This window comes from Dipteris shenzhenensis, chromosome 22 (assembly GCF_047967505.1).
Source record: "Dipteris shenzhenensis isolate YYH24624 ecotype China chromosome 22, Dip_SZ_1.0, whole genome shotgun sequence".
Lineage (NCBI taxonomy): Eukaryota > Viridiplantae > Streptophyta > Polypodiopsida > Gleicheniales > Dipteridaceae > Dipteris > Dipteris shenzhenensis.
Genome location: NC_141617.1, coordinates 25,516,652 through 25,538,377, shown reverse-complemented (window position 1 = coordinate 25,538,377; position 21,726 = coordinate 25,516,652). Strand labels below are relative to the sequence as shown.

At 37.9% G+C, this 21,726-nt stretch overlaps 1 protein-coding gene across 1 annotated transcript in view; it reads right to left on the bottom strand.

The window, feature by feature from the left end:
- LOC147887923 (uncharacterized) overlaps positions 1 to 20,895 on the bottom strand; it is a 40,677-nt gene extending 19,782 nt beyond the window's left edge. The window contains exons 1-2 of the mRNA XM_087393251.1: positions 20,804 to 20,895; positions 20,166 to 20,340 (exon numbers count right to left, since the gene is read on the bottom strand). Coding sequence (XP_087249377.1) covers positions 20,166 to 20,340; positions 20,804 to 20,895 — 267 coding nt within the window. The remainder of the gene's footprint in view (positions 1 to 20,165; positions 20,341 to 20,803) is intronic.
- Positions 20,896 to 21,726: the final 831 nt, after the last annotated feature.

Sequence of the window (21,726 nt, the reverse complement as noted above, 5' to 3'; positions counted from 1 at the left end):
GACTAGCTCCAACCTAAGAGCTCTCATCACATCCCTTCTCTCATCTCTCCCGTAACTGACATCACCCATTTTGCATACAAGACCAATTGACAATGAGACAAAGATCATGCTTCTTGATAACAAGATTGTTGTAGGCGAGAAAACAAGGATGTCAAAACATAAGCATAGTAAACACTTACACATTCACTATATAAAAATTAAAACATGTACACAGTACAAAGCATGTGGAGAGAGAAAGTTAGTTGGCCACATCATTCTTTAAAGAAAAAAACATAAGTGAGTTCATTTCACATGCACGTGAGCATCAAGCACAAATTGCTCATGTATATGTAGATTGTAGATGGAATGTGCATCGTCTGATGTCACTACAGTGCACACACGAGAATGGGAATGCAACGAGAGATGACACAAATGCTGAACAAACAACAAAGTGCCAAGCTCTTGCGTAGAGACGAACCTAGTGTAACGACACAGACGACCGAATAAACAACCAATTAACAAAATCTTACATAACTTAAATAAACCCTACATAACTACCCACTACCCAAAAATGACACACATGATTGACTAAACGACCAAGTGCCGAGTCTACTTCTACCAAGTAGTGCACAGTTCTAAGAATGACACATACAGTCGAATAAATGACTAAGTGCTGAACTATACTTAGATATTGGTTGGAAAGGAAGGTGTTACGTCTCAACGACACACATGGTTGAAAAGACGACCAAGTGTCGAGGAGAGTAATATACCTATGCGAACGACCCATCTTGCTGAATGAACGACAAAGGGCCGACAGCTAGGTACCATATATATTGCCTACTATTTTACTAGTTATAGTATTTTTGGACGACCTGATATGTCGAAAGTACGACATCAGGCTAGACATTTTTACATTAACTACCTAAACTAGTGACACAACTCATTATGTCGAATTAATGACACAGAGCTGAATCAAAACTATGAAATTAATAGTCAAAATAACATAATGATAAAGTTTTAAAATTTACTTGAAGGCTAAAGGCTGAAGGGAGGTGAATGTGAGGGAGCCCGCTGCGGGTCTGCCATTTATATAATATATAGCCCGTCGGACTTTTTGATTATCCCGACGGCCCCAGGCGGGCTTTTGAATTTTCTCGCCGGGCCCGGTGGGCCTTGGCAGGATTTTGCCAAATCCTGTCGAGGTTTTTGCATCAGGACACTGCATACCGGCTTGTTACCAAGCTCTTAATAATGTGATGATGTGAAGTTGTTATTAACACACATTATTGACATTAAAAAGGCTCGTGATTACGTAACTACTTGAACCCTGTTTAAAAATCAACAAAAAGGAAGGGGCAAGGAAGGATATCTGGGTTAAAAAATTAAAAAATTAAATACACACAAGATGTTTCAAAATCTTCTTAATAGAGGATTCTATTTTTTAAAAGTTTTTCAAGAACTAATCTCTTTTTTTTTTGAGAGAAAATACATGGGCTTCAACGTATCTAGCTAAGATTATTTTTTGACTCACATGCTCGATCCAAATATATCATTAAACATTATTGTTCTCGACTTCACAATGTTGTCTATGATACATATCTTGCATTGAGGTTGTTATCGACTACATTGGATGTGTGTTTCATGATCATCTAGCTGAGTTTATCACTTTCATTCTCAAGGCATGCAAAAAAAAAAAGTTGATCATTGGCAGAGATATCTTTTATTTATGACATGTTCCTTACATGCAACATATATGTGATCACTAGCAAAATATGTCTCATGCCTTTGGCTAGGCACACACCTATTGATCACTAATGCGTCTAGAATATGTTTAGGATGTGATCTTGGTTGATACATTTTATGTTCGCAATGTGATCTTTGCATGTTGGATACATCTACCAATTATAGGATCTCAAGCATTATTTATTTTATGTTCTCAAGGCATGCAAACATATGAGTAACACTGACATTGAGCTCATCATATTATCGGCTTCTATTTTTCATGTCTGACATCATCTCACTTGGCCATTGGTATATTGCATGATCATTGGCATTTCAGCCATGATATGGTTCTCCTATAAGGGGTAGGAGAGATAGGATCAATCATCAAACTAGTGGCAGGTCCTTCATGATATATGGGAACATATATTCATAAAAGCCACACTTAGATTCTAGAAATATGAGTGGGACAAGAATGATAGATTGAGGTGCTGGTCTCTCCAAGAAGTTCTTGGTAGAATTAGTTATTACAATAGCTTATGTTTAAAATTACTTACCCACAACTTCCCTTTCCAGTGATAATCTAGTCATAACTTGGATGGGTACATGATACCCTCCATCTCTCACTTTTAATCTTTTCCCATATATTCATATTCCCAAGGAGATGATGAAATTTGACCTTCATACACACAACCTTATCTTCATTGGGTATCCGAACAATATCAAAAGTTACAAATTTTATGATAAAGCTACAAAGACAGTAGTCATAAGTATTGATGCAACTTTTTAAGAAAAAACCATGGGTGACAATCGATCTATCAATGTAACTAACGATCAACACACCATCTTAACAACTTTTCCTTTCATTTTGGATGCTTCATCTACCCTTGATAATATGGTTCCTACTCACACTTCACCCTCTAAATCTTGTTGCAATATTGAATTATTTTTTTAATGGATCTTTCTATTGACCGCTAGCATTGATCTTTTGCACTTGATGATGATATTGAGTTTCACGCTATGTCTACCTTTGAGGATTCCTCACTCATGAGCAAGCTATCTCCTCCCCCAAAAGGAGAAGTGGCAAGATGCCATGCATGTATCATATGATTCTCTCATTTCCAAAGATCTTGGATTCTAAGTCATCTTCCTCCTAGATAGACACCTATTCAATTATCTTGTTGCCAAAGGTTATTCTAAAATTGGTGGTCTAGTCTATCATGATGCTTTCTCACCTCTTATTCATGTGACCGACATCCATGTTCTCTTAACATTTGCAACCCAATTCAATTAGTAGGCTCATGAAATGGATGTCAAAATGGATTTCCTTACTATGGGCTTAAAGGAAGAATACATGTACAACAATCACTAGATTTATTATATTGCAGGACAAGAACACGTGGTATGCCATCTTCATCGAGCTCACTATGGTTTAAAACAAGCCTCACATGCCTTGTACCTCAAGATTAATGCTTTTCATTGACCTCATGGATTTGATTCTTGCACCTGTAATCCAAACTTATATCTAAAGTAGCAACCTCATCTATTCATCCACATTGCCTTATACGTCCTGACACTATCTTTGTTGCGAATCATTTAGACACATCATAAGGCTATTATCTTTGGCATTTGAAATGGTAGACCTTGGTGAGATCTCGGTGACATTCACTCTTGTTTGTATTTACTAATTTAGCGATTTCATAACAAAGGTTTTTTATTTCTTCACTAAAAAAAATCCATTATTGATGCTCTTGAGAAGTTTCACTTAGCAAATACACATCCACTACATAATACTCTTAGTATTCATTCAACCAAGCACTATCCGTGAGCTATCCGTCTAAATATGATCATTCCTCAAACTATGTACAAGTTTGATTTGTTGCTTATAATTTGTTGGTCCAAATACATAACTGGCTAACATTCTTTTTATGAAAATTCTTCTTGGGTAACATCTTGCAAAGACATGTCTTGGTAATTGGATAGCAATGAAGACCTAAATTTGGAAGGTATTCAAGCTTTTGGTCTTCTTTATTGATGGTAATCTTCTTTGTTCCTTTCCTTAGTTGGATACACTGATTTTGATTGGGCTAGTTCACACTCTCAAATGAGATTTACAAGTGACAATTGTATCTTTATCAATCGATACCTCGTTCCTTGGACAAGAAAGAAACAATGTTCACTAATTGACTTTCAAGTACTCATCTTAGATGTGATAATCAGAGTGCTACAAGCATTATGTTCAACAAGAAAACCAAACATATTCAATAGACTATGTGATTGTTGATATATCAACAAAGGGGCTTGAGTAAGGTCGATTCCCCTATTTGTGTACAGTGTGATGGATTTGTAGTTTTTCTATCCTCATGAAACATAGCCAACCTCATGTATATAGATTATGCATCACACTATACAATACATATCATGTAACATGTAAGAGTGAACATATCATGTAGTATATGACATTTTCTATATCGTTGCAACTCTTAGTCTATGACCATTGTTATACAATCATTTTACCTTTGAACATCGCATAATGATTGAAAAAAAAAAAGCTAGCTTGTAGGTGCATAGAAACTTTACACAAAATTCATGTAACATGGAGAAGGAAGTTAGATTCCTATGTATACATAGCCGCTTGTCAAATTCTACCTTTAACGGATTTTCTTCCATTTCCACAAAGTGAAGAACTAGTGTTAATCTCTAAACCAATAGGAAAAAGAAGGCATTGACAGAATTATGGAAATGTAGGCTATTGGACAAATCTTTCTTGATGTAGAGTTGCAAATATTGGCCCATGCTACCATTTTCAAGGCTTCAGTGGAAGTAAGTATGCGTAAACTCCATGCATAAGGTTTTAATAAGCTAGAACTTAAAAATTCCAACCTTAAAGATGTAGCAAGACAACTTATGCCATCGATATGAGTAATTGGAGGACTAATTTTAGAGCTCATATGAGAAAGTTATAGTAATTAATTTTGGGTGAGCCCAACCAACTTGTAGAATTTTCAAATTCACCATTGGGCTAAACTTTACTATTATTTGTTGATTCCTTGGTAGCATCCCGCTAATGACTAAGATGTACGTGTGCATAGAGTGCTAGGTTACTCACATATGTGCTTTCTATGCATGGATTGTGATATCCTCACCCGAAATAATGTTGATTGCAGATCATAGTAGTTGTTTGGTAAAATGAGGGGTTAGAAAAATCCACTAACTGCAAGATTTCATCAATCAGGGCTCTCATGTGGTATCTATGCTCAGTTAATGAGTCTATGCTTACCTTTGAACATTGCATAATGATTGAAATAATACTAGCCAGCTTGTAGGTGCATAGAAACTTTACACAAAATTCATGTAACATGGAGAAGGAAATTAGATTCATTTGTATACATAGTCACTTGTCAAATTCTACCTTTAACTGATTTTCTTCCATTTCTGCAAAGTGAAGAACTAGACTTAATTTCTGAACCAATAGGAAAAAGAAGGCAGTGACAGGCTTATGGAAATGTAGGTTATTGAACAAATCTTTCTCGATGTAGAGTTGCAAATATTGGCCCATGCTACCGTTTTTAAGGCTTGAATGGAAGTAAGTATACTTCAACTCCATGCATAAGGTTTTTATAAGCTAGAACTTAAAAATTCCAACCTTAAAGATGTAGCAAGATGACTTATGCCATCGATATGAGCACTTGGAGGACTAATTTTAGAGCTCAGACGGGAAAGTTATAGTAATTAATTTTGGGCGAGGCCAACCAACTTGTAGAATCATCAGATTCACCATTGGGCTAAACTTTACTATTATTTGTTGATTCCTTGGTAGCATCCTGCTAATGACTAAGATGTACGTGTGCATAGAGTGCTAGGTTACTCACATATGTGCTTTCTATGCATGGATTGTGATATCCTCACCCGCAATAACATTAATTGCATGCAGATTGATATAGTATAGTTGTTTGGTACAATGAGGGTTATCGAAATCCACTAACTGCAAGATTTCATCTATTAAGGTCAACTTTAGAAGTACATCCAACTTTAGAGGTATATCCAATTCTCCAAATGAGGGCTTCTCAAAACACGCCAACTTTAGAAGTACATCCAATTCCAGGTTTAGTTTCTCAACCCCAACATTTTTGCATAAATGAGCATTGAGGACACATTGGTAGACTAGTAGAGTAGTTTCCATGATCAGCAAGGTCTACATAGAAGTATGATCAAACAAAAAAGATATTCTTACATGTTATGTATGATAGACTCCCGTGAGCTCCAAAGTCATACCTTTGTTTATTTTGAGTTGCCCGCTTTTTATTTGAGGATTTATATATTTAATAGGGTGCCTTTCGACGCTCCACGCTTTTTATTTTGGGGTTGCCCGCATTTTGTTTGGAGTATTTATTTATTTAACTCGACGTTTGAAGGTCACACAAATGACCTACCAACTCGGGGTCGAAAGGAAGATTTGCAGCGTTGAGCTGCCGAGGGATGCCATCAAGGGTGTAACGGGGTGTTATAGTCGACCAGAAGTAATTCCCAGCCATCAAATTCCCTAGCGCTTCCAAGTAGCTCTCTATTCCAGGTTTCTGGATCAGGCTGGATTTCTTGATCTCGTTCATTAGGCGAACGCATTCCGAATCGCACCGTCTTACCAACTGACAAGCTTTGGAAACGGCGTCTTCCATATTGGAGGACTCGTCATTAAGTAGCATCACGGCAAGGATATTGAAGTAATCGCCCTTGGAAGCCTCAGCTTCGAAAGACCACATATCGTTCAGCCAGGCGACTTGGCCTACTACAGCATCATGGAGTTGGGAAATGAGAGGATGAGAGACTGTCTCTTCATCCAGCTCCATCTGTAGCGAGTACTCCATGAGGAGACATAATGGCCTCACTCCAGCATCTTTTCCACGATTGCGAATGAACTTTTCTACTTGTGGAACTGTGCCAGATTTGCGAAACGGACCATGAACTTCGACAGCAGCAATCATGTCATTCATGATCTGAAAGAATCGAGACTGCTGCGTCGGAGGCATATCCTCCGTAATTTCCGTCCACCAGCTCCACCCACTATACATGATAGTACTAGCCACGCCAGGATTGACGTTGCTGGCAAGATCAGCGGTCGTTTTCGCATGAAAAACGCTGGCCGCGGCACGAATGACTTCAGCGCGGGAAGAGCCGGCTGCCTGCAGGACCTCGTCCGGAACGTCTAGGGTGGAATCAAAGAAGCAAAACCAGGTGAGATATTTGGCACTGGCAGCCACCCGCTTCGCATCAGTACCGTTAGCAAAGAAAAGGCATCCCAGCAAAGGATATTGGCAAGAGAGAAACAGCTTTCCCTCATCGGATTGAGGAGAAATGTTGAGCTGAGACATAGACCAAGAGTCACAGGCTTCGATGATAGAGCGAACGTGAGGATGGTAATTCAAGGGGAAAGAGCAATGAAGACGAGGGATAATGGGGGGTGACAAGTTATGGAGCGTGGGCAGATGGGCTGTAGTGCGGTTGGGCTGAGCATGGCAGGTAATGGTCAAGGCAGGGGAGGGGCCGTGGAGGAGGAGGGGATGAGGAAGTGTGTGCAGAGAAGAGGAGCCGAGGCGAGGGTGGCGATGCAAGATGGTGAGGGAGGAGCAGTGGCTGAGGGAAAGAGCTTTCTCCATTGTGTGTGTGTGTGAGTTTTCTCTCTAAGCCGAGGCCTAAATAGACTTCATGAGCCCCACGTAGCTCACACCCCTGCTAGACCTAAATAGACTCCATGAGCCCAATTAGCACAGTACTGTGTCCGTACGTTACGCATGCAGTCCCTTGCTCTCGGTTGAGCAATCCACATTGATTATATATATATATATAAAGAGTACATCTCTCTCTATACAGACATAAAAATCCCTCTCTCTATATATGAAATAGTACATCTCTCTCTCTCTCTCTCTCTCTACAAAATATGGTTTTGAAAATATTTCTTTTTTTGTTTACATACAAGAAGCGTACCATTTAAACGGGGTACTCACACACTGAAGAGAAAAAGGGTTTATTCTATTTCACAAATTGAACCGAAAAAAAGGTGCATTCTATTCCTTAAAAAATCATGTGACTATATGTACTTGTAGCATGTATGTTCAATAGACAAGGCTTTTCAAATCTTTTTTTTGCACGTTTTACATATAGAAGCCTGAAGCGTACCATTTAAAGGGGGTATTCATAGATTGAATAGACAAAGGGTGCATTTTATCCATAAAAATTTCATAAACAAGGTAGTTTTAAATAAGGATTTAGACACCGAGGTGGGTGTAACACAAGCACACACCTTTGGATACGGTCCAGTGTAGAGGGTAGGGTAAATGAAAATGTAGGTAGTTATGCCAGAATCTAGACCTAGGGAGGCCACGTACTATGTAAAAACCCCATATAGCACATGTGATCAAGGGGTATTAAAAAAGCCCCCTACTTATGTATTTTTATAACCTATATACACCTCTTTTATAAATTTTTTGATGATTAAAGTATCCCTTATGTATGACAACTTTCACTTTTTTGAATTAAGAAACCCTTATGTATATATATTTTTTCATAACTCCATAAAACTAGAAGTATGGCAATCATTGAACACTTAATTGCCAACTTGAAATTAAACTTGAATCCTAGCATTTTATCAAAATTTTAAAAGAAAAATACAAAGGAGTAAAAGTATGGACATGAGATGCATCGTCGAGCACGTAATTCCTAACTTGAAATCGAGCTTGAATCCTAGCACTTTATCAAAATTTTTAAAGGGAAAAACTGTCTTATTATTGACTTAGATGCCGCAAGGTAACATACCCATACCAAGTGTGGCATCAAGGACCGTAGTCCATAAAGAGTAGTAAGGGTCGATGCTAATGTGGTAGCACGGGAGATGCATATGAGTCTGTACACTCCCAGCGCTCTAGGTCTCTCCTTCTCCATGAGACACAGTTCCAGTATGGTCTCTTGCCCTCTCCTCTCACAGGCCGCAGTACCCTCCCTACCACTCGCTCTCCTACTCCTCACTCCTTAAGCACTCGCTCCACCCCTCGCTCTACCTCCGCTACTCCCACCCCGCACACTGGCTCTGCTACTCTCTCCATTGAGCATTCTTCGAACTATGTTTTGCCCAAGGACTTATTCTACCAAGTGAACATCATTGGGGAAGTTGTAGAGGATAAGGACAGGAGGTAGGTATTATTGATCTAATGAGGTACCATGTGGTGTCTCTGCAATATGTTATAAAAAGGTCCCGCCCCCACCGTGCTCGCATCTGTTGCTTTTGTCTTCCAGTGTCTTTGTCGCTTTTGTCTATCGGAAGGAGGAGGGACACATGATATGGATAATAGGAGTATGGATACATAAGGTAAATCATGATATGTCTCCCTCCACCTCTCTCTCTCTCTCTCTCTCTCTCTCTCTCTTTGTGGAGGGTGACTTATAGGCTCTACAGTCATTCGCTCTCGAAGTCTACCTAGACATTCTTTGATGGAACTCTTGTCGCTATAGCTAGATAGAAGCTGGAAGAGGAAGCAAACAAGCTTATTGGTGAGACAGAACTATAGGAGGGTGTCAAGGTTGTGAGCTGAGGATTAAGGGGGAGTGTGACAAGGAACCTTGGGAAGGTACGGGGGGCTAGAGGAGAGCACCAACACTTATGCGAGAGGTGAGGGGGGACAAGATGTTTGAAAGGTCACCTCCCCATCTGTAAGCCCCCAAATGAGGATAGGCCTAGATAAGAGAAGAGGAGTGGCTACCACATGGACATCAGCAAGGCTGCCATGTGGGAATCCCAAAAAGAGATCCACTCGGAGCCTTAGAGCTACATCAAGGGAGTAGATGTCTAGAAAAGATGGCAGGGTAGTGTACCTTGGATCTTGCCTGGCAGGAGCGACTAAGAGGCGACTAAGGGGCAACAAGAAGATGTAGTAGTGGAGCTAGAAAGGCAGCCTTAGCAGATGGCACAATTAGGGTAGACCATGGCCTGGAAGAAGGCAGATGTGCAGGGTGCACAAAAGAGTAGGTGGTTCAGCATCGGGAGGGGATGCAAGAGGGCAACACCCTAACCTTATATAGGGCCAAACAGGCTGGTTGGATAGCCAAAAAATTACCTAGCACACAGGCCCATAAGGGCTGCCCGCGGCCCCATAAGGGCTACCCACAGCCTCATAAATAGATAGCTGGTGTTGTTGGTTGAAGAGCCAACAAAAGCAGTCGGCCGAGAGTCACAGCCATTATGGCCCTATCGGTCGGTCAGCCTTGTGAAGGGCCAATAGTCAGCCATTATGGCCCTGTTGGTCCCTACAAGGGTTACCCTAAAGGTCCCCATAAGATAGCCACATATATTTGAAGAACATCAAGTTAAGGAGTTAGTGATTCCACACATATTGTGTGAGCTCCTAGGCTATTCTACCAGTCTTTTCCTATGCATACCTTCTATTGGTCACTTTCAAACATGGTATGAGAACCCAAGTAGGAGGCTCACAACTCTGGGAGCTTGAAGGCAATGAGCTTTCTAAAGGATGAACCTAATTCAGTGGCTCTAGGGAATTGACTCCATGAGTAGGGATTGTTCCTTAGAGAGAAGGAGGGTGACTCCAATCCCCATAAGGGTTGCCATGCATGACCCCATAAGGGCTCCTACCCATAGCCCCATAAAGCCTAGCTAGTAGTAGCATTTGTTTCTTCCAAAATGTTCTCTACAAATCTACCTTGCAATACATATATGAGATTGTTTATTTTAGCCTATCCTTGGGTGGTTTACACACAATATTTTACTTTCCAACCTTTTCTTTTGCACTTGAAACCATATTATTAGCCAAGGATAAGACTCTTCATAGACACATAGCATTTTTAGGCCTTTCTGATTGGTTTCTTAGTAGATAATTAGTGTCTACATTGGCTAGACATGCTTTGATTTCATATCCCAAGAAATTGTTTCTATAACCATGGATATCTATATTTTGTTTCTATAAATTTTCATATCAGTGCTTTCAAACTATCCTCTTTAGGTTAATTTTTGTATTTAGTTAGCACGGATAACTTTTTCTTCATATGTGAATCATTGATGAAGTGTTAGAACTCTATGCATGGCATAATTAATTCTATCACCATTTTGTTGTGGAATTTCGCTTGGTATATTAAATTGAATCTAAGGACATATCAAATAGACTTTAAATTCCAAAATAAATACTATATACATTCTTATCAAAGATGACTATTCTAGGTATTTTGAAGCTAATGCTTTGTTTGCTCTAAAAGAAATGAGTGATCCTTCCAAGGGTCGACAAAAGGAGTAATACTTTTTAGCCATCATCTAGACAAGATAAGACCACCAAGTGATGAGAAGAAATGAATTATGAGATCTCCACATAAATATATCTTTTATGCAATGAGAGCTCAACATAAATATATATTTTGAACGTATGCAAGTCATTTTACTAGATGGTGTCTTATAAGCTTGAATTGTGAGTTAGATGGATAGATGTTCACAACATCTTATGGCATTCCTTTCTTTACAACATCTTATGGCTTCCTTTCAAAAAATATTTATCATCCTTCAACTTTCCCATCACTTATACTCGTAGATCAATTGTTGTTAAGCATCCTCTGTATCTAAACTTTTGCAAATGTATAGAGATATATTGAAAGAAAAGAATATACCGTGCCATTTGCAGAAGTAGATCCTAAAGCTCCTTGTGTGAAAAATGTTTTAGTGCCTCATAATTTCTATAAAAGTGGGAGAGAGAAACATATTTACATTATGCTTGCCACAAAAAAAAATTAACAAAATCATATAAAAAATATGTGCATCAATATCTTTAAATGGCCATTAGTGATTCATATTAGTTATAATCTTTTATAGGACAAACTTACTCAATAATTCATTTAGAGTCACTTGAACTTTTTTTAAAAGGTTTCCTAGCATTCATTAGGTAAGAAAAATAGCAAAGGGATAATTTCAAAGATTTAATGCCACACTTACATGTGGAGTGGGAGGTTTGGCACATGTGTTAGTTTTTCTTGCCAGTGCTTTCTTTTTCTCCATCACAAAATTAGTATGTCGACCCATATGTTGTTTCCTTAGTTGGAGTTGGAACATTTTTAACATTTATAGTTTCCTGCATTAACGTGTTTAGATTTTCCTCTAATTCTCTAATTACTTATCCTTTGAATAATTAGCACAATGACTTTGAGCTATTAGAACTCTATGAATTAAATTTCATGGTCATCTTGAAAGTAATAAATAATAAGGAAGAATCCATTCTCTTTAAAGCTTATAATAGAGAAATGTTTTTACTTCTAAAATGTTAAGCATAATCAAATAAACCCCAACTTGAAAGGGTTATGAAAGTCCCACATAGTAATATATTCTAAAACTTGACCAAAACTTTTGAGTGAAAATAAAAAGTACAACCAAGGATACTGATCCTTTTGGGAAAATGGAACAAAGGCTAGTAGTGATAGCACAATCCTCATAGAATGATAAAACTTAAGCCTATTGCCTTAGTGGCTACACAAGTAATAGCAATGCTAATAGTATGAAATACGGCTTTGAGATCAAGTCTAAGTTACTACCTTTGCTTTGAGGTAGACTCTAAGGAATATCATGGACGTAATGATTAAGCCTACAACTTGATAAAATGAATTCAATCAATCTATTGAAGGGTCAATTTTGGTTTTCTAAATGGGTCTAGGGTCATCCTTCGTGCATTTCACACTAGTGCAGAGGCTTGATGTTACCTTTCTCAACGTTGGACAAGGTCATCATCATCATGGCATCATCAAACTCTCTTATTTCACCAGTCTCTCTTATTCCATCACAAGATAAGATAATAGTATATTCATGACATAATTATTTCATTCTATATCTCAAATACTATACATTAAATGAGTTGTATCAATCAAGGTCTATTAGCTCTACTTGCAAGATCACAAAATGCAACATCTACTTGTTCGGTCTCATAGAATGATGCAATTTTCAATGCATTCAAGTAAGAGAATACCCTTTTGGTTAAATCATCATCTCGAAAATGTTGCAACTATGCATGAGATTATGAAAGTTAAGAAAACGAGATATGAAATGTGGGAGAGAGTATCCTCACCAATGCTATTTTTGGCAATAAAAACAATCAAAAGTACTTGGCATTTGTTGCAAGAAATATTGCTCCAAACTTTGTACAAACAAACATCATGAATTGACCTTGGAACAACTCTAGGCTTTCAAATAGTCTACTTTTGGGCCAATAGTACCATTTGTAGTTGGAATCAAACGTCTAATATTGAAATTGAAATCAAATTTTGCTAATTTAGAAGACATTAAAGTGCCTTTTTTATGGCCTAGTTTGAGACATGATGTCGCGCATGATACTATTGAGGTTGAGCAAAGGATAGAGTCTAACATTATTCATGATAGAAAACAAGCATCTCAAGCTTGAGAAATCTATTTCCAAATGCATGCTAAATATAAATGAATAGGTCATAGTTACTCTATCAACTCACCTACATTAGTACAATCAAAGTTTTTGTTCAAACATTTTCTTTTATCATTTTCATGAATTCAGCTTCTTTGATTTCTTCTATCCATCAAAGATTTGTGCACATGTTCAACATGTAGATGTCTACAAAACTGATATTGATGTTTTCCTTGTGCCAATAGAAAGCCACAAATCTTATAAGATAGTGCATGTTCACTTTGACGTAAATGATCAAGCTTTTTGTAGTAGTTTGAATATCTCTAGGCGAGGTAAATTTTCAATAGTTACTAGGTGACTATTCCCATACCCATAACTTGCATTGAGTGTCCTAAGACTCACATGCTTTGGTCTCAGAATCTTTGACCCTATGAAATTACTCACATGACCTTGTCATGAAATTCACACATACCCATCTTTGAGCTACTAGCACGAGCCCTCATATTCCCCAGTCTCCTCACCTTACACATAACCTAAGCCTTGAGAAGGGGTATTTTTCACACAAAGAATCTTACACTTCCTTTTTGAGTCTTCATATATCATGATAACCCTTGCAAGACTTAACCAAGACTTCTAGCACACTACTATTGTTCTAAAATGATTAAATAACAATTCTATCTACAAGTGTTTTAAAAAAAGTGTAAGTGAACACAAACTCAAATAAAATCTTTTGGCTTCATAATCTCTCCACTCTCACTTTGCACTAAAGGTGATCAAGAAAAAATTGTAGGAGTACAAAAATTTGAGAGATCTAGACACATCTAGAAAAGATTATAGTAGTACAAAGATTTGAGAGATCTAGCCACATCAAGCTCGTGCAAGTGCATTCTCAAATATGTTCCTAACTTCCTAGCTTACCTTTTGTCTGATTTCTCCTCTTGGTTAAAAAAGACAAGAAGTTTTATTGGTCATAAGACTGTCACTGTGCATTTAGTGTAAATTTTAAAAAAACTTGACATTAGCTATAATGTTCAAGTAACTAAAATTTAAGATCTCTTTGTTTTTTAATGGATGCATCAAATTCTAAACTAGGCATAGTGTTATTGCACTAGATGAGACTTGTAGGCTAATCAAAATTTCTTTTCATAGCTTGGCCATTTATGAATGACTAAAGTCAATTGTGGAGAAAGAAATCCTAGCTATGATTTAGACTTGTGCTATACTTTACCCCATCTCCATGATATATAGGTATTAATAGAAATAGAGCACAAAGCATGATCTCCATGGTATGTAAGAGATAGACCACAAGCCATTGATTTCTCTTATTTAAAAAATAGATTCTGAGATGGCCATTGGCCCAAGAATATCATACTATCAACATCAAATATGTTCAAGGAAAAATGAAGGGGTTAATTCCTTATCCAACATAAAAGGTCTCAAGACAATCAAATTGCTAGTCACCATACATTTGTAAGATTACAACAAGCTAGCGCAAGGATGACTCACTTGATAACCAAAATAAAGCCTCTGTAGCTAGTAGTAGCATTTGTTTCTTCCAAAATGTTCTATACAAATCTACCTTGCAATTCATATATGAGATTGTTTATTTTAGCCTATCCTTGGGTGGTTTGCACACAGTATTTTACTTTCCAACCCCTTTTTTTGCACTTGAAACCATATTATTAGACAAGGATAAGACTCTTGATAGACACATAGCACTTTTAGGCCTTTCTGATTGGTTTCTTAGTAGATAATTAGCTGGTTTTTCTAGTCAAAGTCAAGAAACTATCACATAATGGTGCTAACTAGATACCTTATGAGGAACTAGTGTCATGTCAATGTAATTTTAGAAATTTACCAAGACATTGGTAAATTTCTTATTGAAATATTTATAGTGAGATACCATTCCCCAAAAACACTGTTACCAATCAAGCTTCTAGCTTTAAATCTTTGCCAACATTAAAAAGGACAACCAAATATCCCAGAGGAACTCCACAAATAGTCTTGGCATGAAATCAAGCCCAAGTCTCAAGAGCATCTACAATTATGTTTGAGTGAGATTAGAGGCAAGGTATTCCAAGGTGTAGTACATGCTAAGCATTGAGGGAGAGAGTATTTACAGTACAAGTAGTCAATTCTAGAGGGTGAGGGAGTTATCGTGAGTTGTTGTTTTGGATTATGAGCATACATTTGTTTACTCACTAGAATTGTACTTAATCAATGATGTGAGTAAATATGACACAATGGATAGTAGAGTGAACGTTTATGTAGGAGAATTGTACTTAGTGGATGATGTGAGTAAATATGGCACCATAGATAACAGAGTGAAATTTTGGGTATGTATTGTTTCATTTATACCTATGTTCGTGAGTGAGTGTAAGAGTGTAAGAGGTAACAAAGGAATGGGTGTGTCCAATGCAGCAATCTGAGGCCATTTGTACTACCTTGTGCACAAGCATTGATGAATCAAACACCCCTTTCCTTTGAACATTTTCTAATCCATTTTATCATTGATGCATCTAGAAAGTGTGCAACGTATCTTTCATTCACTGACTCACTTTGCATAGAAAATGAGCATTCTATGTGAGAGGTTGTGAGCATGCTAATAGGAAATTTTAGAAACAAGAATATATCTTCATAGATCCCAGAGCATAGTCAACTCAAATGCATGTCTAAGTGAACAAATTAACATGTTAATAGTAATGATTTGTAGCTAACACGCTTGATTATCCTACTATCTTTTACTAGACATGTCAATGAAGGAATATGAATGGGTGGAGTCTGCAAGAATGGAAAAGATAACCCAATAATATCTGTGAAGGAGCAAGATGGGATAAAGCAAGATGGAGGTATCCACAATAGGTGCAATTCTAAACCAATGTCAAGACGCAAGAAGTGGCAAGCCCAAAATAGAATTGTCATGAGCAAACAATCATCTGTAAAATCAATGTAGTTATCAAACTAGACGTTGATTCCTTTTCTTCTACATGCATTTTGGCTTGCCTACATTGATATGTGCTCTATGAAGTGGCTGGGAAGCTAGTATGCATGTTCTTGGATTCAAGAGGTGGACTTGACATGCTCACAACTTCTCATGTAGAATGCCCATTCATATGCAAGATGGGACAATGGATGGAGAACACTCCTTTTCTATGAACATTACAACTTTTACCCATTGATGCATCTTAAAATTGGAATGAATTTGATCAGCGTTGAGGTTATGTACAAGGTCAAATACCCAAGTCACCTTTTGTGCTTGTTGCTATACTACACATTGTTGCATTAAGTCTACATTGTCCTAGCCCACAGAAACCTCCCTTGTTGTAAGGGCATGTCCAATCCAATTTTTGGTGTTGAATTAATGTTTTACTTTTTCTTGATGCTCCCTTAGACATCGAGTCAAACCTTTGGTCATGTTTTTATAGGACATCAAATTTGGATGGCTCAGATGTCTTGGTTTATAGTTGTACTAGCTGTTCCACTTCAATTTGTAGATCATCTCTTTGTGGAATGCCCTCAAAGGCCTTTGAGGCTTCATTCCTTAGCTTCAATTGCACTTCCTTGAGATTCAATGGAGATCAGTTTCTCCACTACATAATTTGCTTACAATGCCTTCAAAACTTCTAGGCATGCCTTGAGAGTGATTTTTTCTTTGCTCACTTTGCCCATTTGCTTTAGCACGGTGCTCCCTTATTTGGTTGGCCTATTTAGATTTGTCAAATGTCTTTGAGCATAAGGATTTCTTGGCTTCTTCTTCCGTACTTCGTTGTGTTTGGTGGATGGCTTCTTAGTCTTTCCCTTTATTCTTTACATGTCAGCCTCTTCCTCTTGTAGGCTAAACTCCATGGTTCTTGAGGGGGTATATATTTTCTTGGACATGGGTGCTAATATGGATAGCTCACAAAAATATCTAAAAGTGGAAATTACTATAATATTCAAGATCTTGGGGTATCACCTTGTTGAGGTCAATTCAAGGAATTGGTGGTATCTTCCTCATTTGTAGGGTGTGGTTTAAATAACCATCATGTGCAGTCTCACTTGGATCTCCCTACTTAAGTTCATAGATCATCTGCACATTGCGTCTTGTTTTCATCCTCGCATTTTCTCTTCCTATGACTCTTAACCTACTCCTTTGATCAATGATGGCTATAGTGATACTAACTAAATTGTCTCTTTCTCTAGAAGCTTTGGGAGTGGTTTGTCAAATGGGCCATCCCAAGATATCAGTTATTATAGGTCCATTGGATTCATATCTTTTCCATGCAAATGACTATTTTCTATATTCATGGCCATAAATACCTTTTTTTCCTTATTGTGATGAAATACCTTCTTCCATGGTAGCTCTGTGAATGCTTTTAAGGCAATTTGCTCTACCGTTCAAGGATCTAGGGATGTCTCCTTCTCTTTTTTATGCATCTAATTTTGCTTAAATGGGATGTTTGTCATGGTGTTGGATTACACATCTTTTGCTTCATATATGATTTGTGCCTTGCTCCTATCTACTCCTTAATTTGTTCTAGCTCCTATGATCATTCATTCACATTCCAAGTTGCTTTCATTTCATGAGCTCCTACTCGTGGATAAATGGATCCCTATTTGTAATGCTCTGAAAGATAAGGGAACATTTAATGAATGCCAAAAAGCATGAGTGAGAATTCTTCTTTGTGATTGTAGAAAAGGATCCATGCAAATGCGATGAGCTTAAATTCTGGTGAGTTTACATTAGCTCTGTATGACTACCATCTCACTACCTCATAAACTCATCGTGTCTTCTTCATCATGGGATTCCTTCCTTAAGTTTCATGACATCTTAATGCTTCTACCTTCTAAAGAGTCTTGGATAAATTTAGCACAGTTCTTTTCCATGATCATGTCCCTTTATGCTATTAATTTTGATTTGATATGTAAGCGGCCAACTACCACTTGTGTCCATTTGATTAATTATTATGGGTCCCTCATCCACCTCATGATCACGTCCCTTTGTGCTATTAATTCTAATTTGACCTGTAACAGCAACTACCACTTGTGTCCATTTGATCATTATTGTGGTCCCTCATCCATCATAACAAATTATGCTTTGGGACAAAACGTCTTGTCCGGCTAATGCCATTGACTAGGTTTGGTAATTCTCTTCCATCCAAAGTTTAAAAATAATTGTCATGAAAATACTTGATCTTGTATGTCTTGATATATATTCAACAAAGATTTTGTTTCTTTACCCCTAGCTTTAAAGCATACCAATATGCTTCCTACTTTTTACATGATGGTCATGTCCTTGATTCGTGGATTACAGTCTTGGGATGATCACTCTATAAAAAAGCATGTAACACATGTGAGAAGCACACAATTAAAATACCCTATATTTACAGTTTATCTTTTTTGTATTATTGTATTTTCCTCTTTTGTACATATGTACATGGTGCAATTTTGATTTTAAAAGTATCATTTATACAATTACATACCATGATACATTTGATAAGTACTTTTTAAATCCCTCCCACTTATAACTAGCCTAAAAGTCCCCCAAATTATAAAATTCCCTTCTATTAATGAACCTATTATCTTTTTTATTATAAAGGCTGACCACTCTAGGATTATGCTTTGCAGCCAAGCTACCCTTAGCCCCAATTGGTTGATCTTTATCACTTCATCTAACGTTCTTTGTAGGGCTTTCTCTTGACCATTCATTTGTTGTACTACTACCCTTAGGCCAAGCACGACAAATTCCAACGGTATGACCACCTCAAGACTAAAGGGACATGTTCTTATTGGTGAGCTTGAAGGGCATGTGCTTTGCATGCCATGCAATAGGGTGGTGGTAGCCATAGTGTAGTTTGGAACTTATGCTCCCAATAATTTTTTTATTCATTTATGGGCTTATGAAGAATGCTTTTTTAAGTACTATGTTTCACGGACTTCGCTTGACCAATCATCCTTGGGCAACACATTTTTTGACTTTTTATGTAAAAAATTGAATGCATATATATCCTCCTCCACAAGCTAGAATGTGGCATTATCTTTCTAGTGTATTCCATCTAGATTCCATGCCAAAAGTGTCTCAATTAAGAACAATTTTGAAAATAATACATTGTAAAATCAGTTTCTATAGTAAAAGCAAACAACATAGACTTGAGCATAAAGCCTCAAGTAGGATGTGGCATTGCTTTTCTCATGCATTTCCATCTAAGTTTGTAAGAAGTATCTAAATTAAGTAGAGTACGAAAAATTCATTTTTCCTATCAAAGCAAAGCAACCTACATGAGACTAGCATAATCCCTACCTAATCCCTAGCTCATGTGGATATAGCTCTCTTAACAAAAAAATTACACATTTTGGAAAGGATTCAACAAGGATTCAATTAGTACTCAATTCCAATCCGTGCAACTGTAAAATGTCAATGCCTTCCATGACCTCTCTCTGATCTCTCTCTCTCTCTCTCTCTCTCTCTATCCATCTATCTTTCTATCTCTCTATCTCTTGATCTTGATCTCGATCCTTGGAATACATGGTGTGAAACATCAATAGATGTTATCATTTTAAGCACATGAAATTATAAGTTAACAATTTTAAGGCAAATAGGATGAATCTTGAGAAACATTCAAAGAAAGATTTTCGATTTTCTATATGTCTTATGTACTCTTAGTCGGACTCCTTATGGTATTTTGTCTTGCCGTCCATAGTTTTGGAATTGAGATCATCATATCTTCTTTATTTACCAAGTCAAAAATTTTAGTGGCACACACCAATTTGCCTATAATGTGACTATTGAGTAGAAGAGGAATAGAGGAGCCTTGGGATCATTATTCTCGTTTATCTAAGAACTCTAGTACGTACGCTATAGAAAGAGTTGCTATAGGAGGGCATTATCACATGTCCATTATGCTCAACTATGGAGGGGTTAACCACAGTTACAAGCAACACACATGCCATATTGGCACCTCTAAACCGCTTATCTATAAAAGTATTTCAGCGTTAACTCTTTGCAAAACTTATGGTCTTCACGAACATGATTACAGTTTGTGCAAGCAATGCTATGCGGGTATAGTAAGAGAAGGGTACCTGAGGTTTATAGCCTTTGTACTGTGGCCATAGCTCCCTTGAATACTGATCGAGGTCCAGCAGCAACATCTTCTCCTTCTCTGAACTCCTCGGCTGGAATGCCGTCTTTGAGGGCGGATTGTGTAGAGGTTGGTGACCCATGTACCTCGGTATGTGATACTGGCCTTGTTGTGCCCTGCCATCACAAAGATTTCAATCATTTAGGCTCCAAACCATCCTACTTTCCGTTGCTCATCGTTCTTGAAAACATGCAGTTCTAATAAATACCAAGAATTCGCGGCCCATGATCATTCGTTTTTTAGAATCTCTCAGCAAATTATGTGCTGAATCATTTTTGCGGTGCTTCTGCACAGATTAAGCGTGCAGATTTTGACGATGATTCGATCAGCGGTTCACCACCCCCTAAAGAAAATCGTGCAGCTAATTCGGATATTAAACGTGCACGATCGATAGAGAAAACCATTGATAATTCACAAACAAACGATGGCTTCACACATAATTATGAAGACTCAATGACCTATGTTGCTAGCGTTTCCAAGGAATTAACAGGCAACTCGTTAAAAAAAGTATTGCATGATCGCAGATTACCATAACTTGCTAAAAGTAAGTGGGTGATGCTGATTAAACTCACAAATTACCTGATTGTTTTGTCGTTTTGAATCCGGACATCTTCCTCAAGTGAGCCAGTGTAGTTCCAAGGACCGCACGGCCTGCAGGTGCTTGAATCCATCTCGACAGTATATTGAGTGTATACACGAAATCCTAGGAAAAGATATAAGGCCTTACAATATAATGTCTCCGAGTTCGTCTACCTTGATGCGCTTTCCGTCATTGCGTACATTACTGCCGCTGGTGGAGCCACCTCGGCCTGATGTCTTTTGGGTTCCTTCGTTTCAAGGGCGTCCTGGAGTGGAGGTGATCACCTTCAATCGATCAAATTCACACTCGTTGCCTTGAGGTCTTAGACATGCTGGAAACTAAGACTTGGTCCTGATCTGTCCATCTAACTGAAAATTGGAATCTCTCTCGACTCTGGAGTGTGTCTGAAGTCTTACACCCATGTGAAATTTCAAAGGGATCGCTTCGGTGGGACGCTGCCGGAGTAGCAGGCTCTGATCACTATATGTGGTCTGGTAAGCAGCTAGTGGCGCGCATGGGACGTTATGTCCAAAACGATCATTTTAGGGCTCTTTGTTCTCGCCGTAGTCTTCGAGAGGGGGTAATCTAGGGGGCCACTGAAGGTACATGGCCCTCTAGGAGGCCCATTAAAAATACCACGTCAGCATTTCCCAACAACCACTCTTTTAACTCCTTGGAATGCCTTTTGGGCCTAGGGATTAATTACGCTTATGTGCTAGGAGAATTTGATTGCAGTTCAAAAGACAAAAGTCTTCTGTTTTTTGAGCTGTTTCCATTCTTCATATTTGTAATTCCTTATTAAATGCCATAAAATCAATCTTGCTACAACAAAGAAATCTCTTAAAATTATAATGATCATTTCACAAATTAAAAAGAGGAATACTATTGGGAAAATGTATTGTAGCAATAAGAAGAAATCGGC